General features: G+C 46.8%; 1 protein-coding gene across 1 annotated transcript; it reads right to left on the bottom strand.

The window, feature by feature from the left end:
- Positions 1 to 282: 282 nt before the first annotated feature.
- LOC143809893 (thymosin beta-4-like) lies at positions 283 to 533 on the bottom strand. The gene has a single exon (XM_077292864.1). The coding sequence runs from the start codon at positions 475 to 477 to the stop codon at positions 343 to 345; it is 135 nt and encodes a 44-aa protein (XP_077148979.1). The 5' UTR covers positions 478 to 533; the 3' UTR covers positions 283 to 342.
- Between the last annotated feature and the right edge of the window lie 3455 nt (positions 534 to 3988).

Raw genomic sequence — 3988 nt, 5'->3', positions numbered from 1 at the left:
CGGTCATACCCTTACAAAGAGAGCAATCAGATGGATCTAGAAGAGTCAGGACTCGGAGTAAATGGATCCTTGCCTGGTTTAATCATGACTACCACAATCACCTTTAAAATAGAATTAGATAGATTCCCATCTTTAAATCTTTCTGAAAAGTACTTAATAGATGTGGCAACAAAATGTATCTAAATCTCTTATAGGTCTCACTCACCGACTCCTCTCATTTTGATGATTTGTTATTAGTCATAGAGGACACTTCTAGCTATATTTCTTTAATTTGAAGTAAGAAGAAAAATAAGAAGGCAATGCTTGTGGAATGTACAGTGCATATTGGGGTGATGGGGTTCATTAGGATTCAGACGCTTGTTTCTCTTGTTCAATTGTTTCTTTAGAAGGAAGTGGATTTTTCTCTTGCGTTTCTGTGTTTTTCAGCTTGGCCTTATCAAATTTCTCAATCTCAGCCATATCTGGTTTGTCAGACATTTTGTAGGGTGATCAGCAACACAAAGCACACGCAGCAGAGCTCCTTACAGATGCAGCCTTTAATTTGAAGTAGGCTATTCCGATACTTTTGATCATGATCAGTAACTTTAGGGAGCTCTACTTCATATATTCAGATATGCTAGAATTTGATCTTTGTTAAAATTAATTTTTGATAAAGATCTTGGTAAAGCTCTAAAAAGATCTTTTGTAGCTGGTCAGTTTGATTAAGTACTGCCCCCTTTTTTACCTTATAACCCATATAAAGGAAGTACATGACTGGGAATTGCCGATCACAGCTGACAGGTGTCCCGCTTTTTTTTTTACCTCTGCAAAGAATTTATGCTGACTAAATATACGTTTATTTTTCGACTTTCCTTTCAGGTGTTGGTTATATGCCTCTTGAGCCTCCTTAAATGCCAATAGGTCTTCTTCTTGGAGGAATTCCCCAAATTGGTTTGCATTAGTTTTAGATTTACTAATTGTTAGGGTTGGCATAACGCACCGAGTATTTATATATGAGTTAAAATAGGTGCGTTTGCAACCCGGGGTCCACCGTGCAGGAGAGAACCTGCTGCTAGCAATTGGCGGCGCTATATGGTGGTATAAGCGAACTCTGTTACTTCACAGAATCGCTAAGATAGGAAAACGCTGTGCGCTGTTAACCTCACAGTGGATCACAGCCACCTAACAGAGCAAAAAGCAAACAGTGGTCATGCAGTAAGCCTAGCACACGAACAAATCCTCTCCGGTGGAGCCAGAATTCTAGTGGCTATATGCCAGCCCTGAATTCACACACACAAAACTCCTCACCGGAGGTGCCGGTATTCTAGGGGCTTATTTCAGCCAACCCAGACCACATGCAGACATGACCAAAAGGAGCAAAGCTCATGACATAGGTTGATACTAGCGCATGGCTGTGTGGCCATGCAAACCTTTTATAGCTGTAGCAGACAAGGACCTTCCTAGTGGTCCAATAGGAGCAGCTACAGGACGTGAGCGTGTGACCCCAGATGTTATGATCCTTAGTGGCTGAGGATCACAGAACTGACTAGCTAAGTTACTGAACATAGAACGAGCTCTAGGGAGGTGGTAACTGGACTGACCGCAATTCTGATCCTAAACGAACACACTAAAGGTAGCCGGTGAACGTGCCTGAATTCCTAGACGTCTCGAAGCAGCCTGAGAAACTTGCTACCCCTATAGAGAAAGTTAGACCTCACTTGCCTCAGAGAAATGACCCCAAAGATATAGGAAGCCCCCAACAAATAATAACGGTGAGGTAAGGGGAAAATACAAAATGTAGAAATGAAAACAGATTCAGCAAATGAGGCCCACTAATACTAGATAGCAGAAGACAGGCAGGGAACTGTGCGGTCAGTAAGAAACCCTATACAAAATATCCACGCTGAGAATTAAAGAACCCCCACACCAACTAACGTTGTGAGGGGAGAAACTCAGCCCCCTAGAGCTACCAGCAAGCAAGGAAATCACATATTAGCAAGCTGGACAAGGACAAATAAATAACCAAGGAACATATTGAACACTGATGAGCAAAAAATAACCAAACAGAAAACTTAGCTTCTCTAGAAGAGACTGATAGCAAAGGACTTCAGGAGGGATCAACATAGCACTGAATACATCGACAGCAGGCAACAACTGATAGTCCAGGTGAGCTAAATAAGAAACCAGCTAACAGATAACGAGACAGCTGATCCAGCCTCAGACCTGCAGAATGACACAAAGAGCCACCAGAGGGAGCCCAAAGACAGCACTCACACAGTACCACTTGTGACCACAAGAGGGAGCCCAAAAACAGAGTTCACAACACCCAGACCTCCAATGGAAGGTCGACCCTTGGGCATGCTCAGTAGAGGAAAAGCAGGACTTAGTGCCAGGAGCATCTGCTCACCGAAGAATAGTGCTAGTTACAATGGCTGAGCCTGGAAGATCAGTATTAACCAAGAACACACACTCTGCCTGAGCCAGATGCTGAGACCGATGTCTCTGCTGAGCAGTCTCCACTGCGGCTGGAGAAGAATGGGAGACCGCAGCGGACATGGTTCAAGATTCCCCCCGTGCAGCGGCGGGAACTCAACACCTAACATTAACCCCCCTCCTTGGGCCTTGCTATGCTCGAAGGCAGCAATGAGCTGCGGAGCTTGAATGTGCTCAGCAGGCTCCCAGGACCTGTCCTCTGGGCCATAACCCTTCCAAGCCACCAAATAAAATGTTTTGCCAGGTACCACCTTGCACCCTAGGATAGCGATCACCTCTTAATTGTCCGTAGATGGACCCGTTGTCCCGGCAGATGACTCAGAAAATCGAGACATGTGTACGGGTTTCAGAGGGACACATGAAAGGTGTCTGTGGTACCTAGGCGCAGAGGAAGGGCCAGACGGTAGACAACAGGGTTATCCTGTTCGAGGACCTTAAAAGGACCCAAGTAGCGAGGTGCAAACTTAGTGGACTCAACTCGCAGCCTGATGGTATGGGCAGAGAGCCACACTAAATCGCCAAGAGCAAATGTCGGAGCGGGGCGCCTGTGTGCATCGGTGGAGAACCTCATTCTCTTCTTGGAAGCCTGGATGGCATCCTGAGTACGGTCGCAAATGTCCCATGCCTCCACAGCCCAGTCTGCCACCCTGGAGTTGGTGGAAGACACGGGCATGGGCACAGGAACCCACGGATGTTGAGCGTAATTAAGGCAAAATGGAGTCTGGCCAGTGGAGTCGGCTATGGCATTGTTTAGCGCAAACTCCGCCCACGGTAGCAAGGATGCCCAGTCATCCTGCCTGGCTGAAACAAAATGTTGCAGATATGTGACCAAGGTCTGGTTGGCCCTCTCTACCAACCCATTCATCTCGGAATGATATGCAGAAGAGAGATTCATCTCGATACTGAGTAGTTGACAAAGCTCTCTCCAGAACCGAGACGCAAACTGGTGACCCCAGTCACTGACAATCTTGTCTGGCATACCATGTAGGCAGAAAATATGTTTTACAAACAATGCTGCCAAAGCCCGTGCAGAAGGTAGCTGTGGAAGAGGCACCAAGTGCACCATTTTAGAGAAATGGTCGGTGATTACCCAAATGATGGTGCAGCCACGAGACTTGGGTAAGCCCACCACAAAATCCATCCCAACCATCTCCCAGGGCCACTGGTAGGGGATAAAGTAATCCAGCTGGCCTTTGTCGAGGAGACTTATTCTTAGCACAGGAGACACATGCCCGGATATAGTCCCCGACATCACGAGCAATATGCAGCCACCAGTATGTTCTCGCCAGCAGTTCAGACGTCCTCTTGGTTCCAAAATGTCCATCCACCCTAGACGAATAAGCCCAAGAGAGAACCTCCAGTCACAAATGTGATGGTACAAAAGTCTTGCCTGGGGGCACAGACTCTAGAAAGACCGGGGCCACAGTTCGCAGGCTCTCAGTGGGGATAATTAGCCGAGGCTCCTCTTCCTTCTCCACAGATGACACAACGGAGCGAGAGAGAGCGTCGGCACAAA

The sequence above is a fragment of the Ranitomeya variabilis genome, chromosome 2 (genome assembly GCF_051348905.1).
Source record: "Ranitomeya variabilis isolate aRanVar5 chromosome 2, aRanVar5.hap1, whole genome shotgun sequence".
Classification (NCBI taxonomy): domain Eukaryota; kingdom Metazoa; phylum Chordata; class Amphibia; order Anura; family Dendrobatidae; genus Ranitomeya; species Ranitomeya variabilis.
Note: the sequence above shows the minus strand (reverse complement) of the source record. Positions and strands in the feature narration are given on the sequence as shown.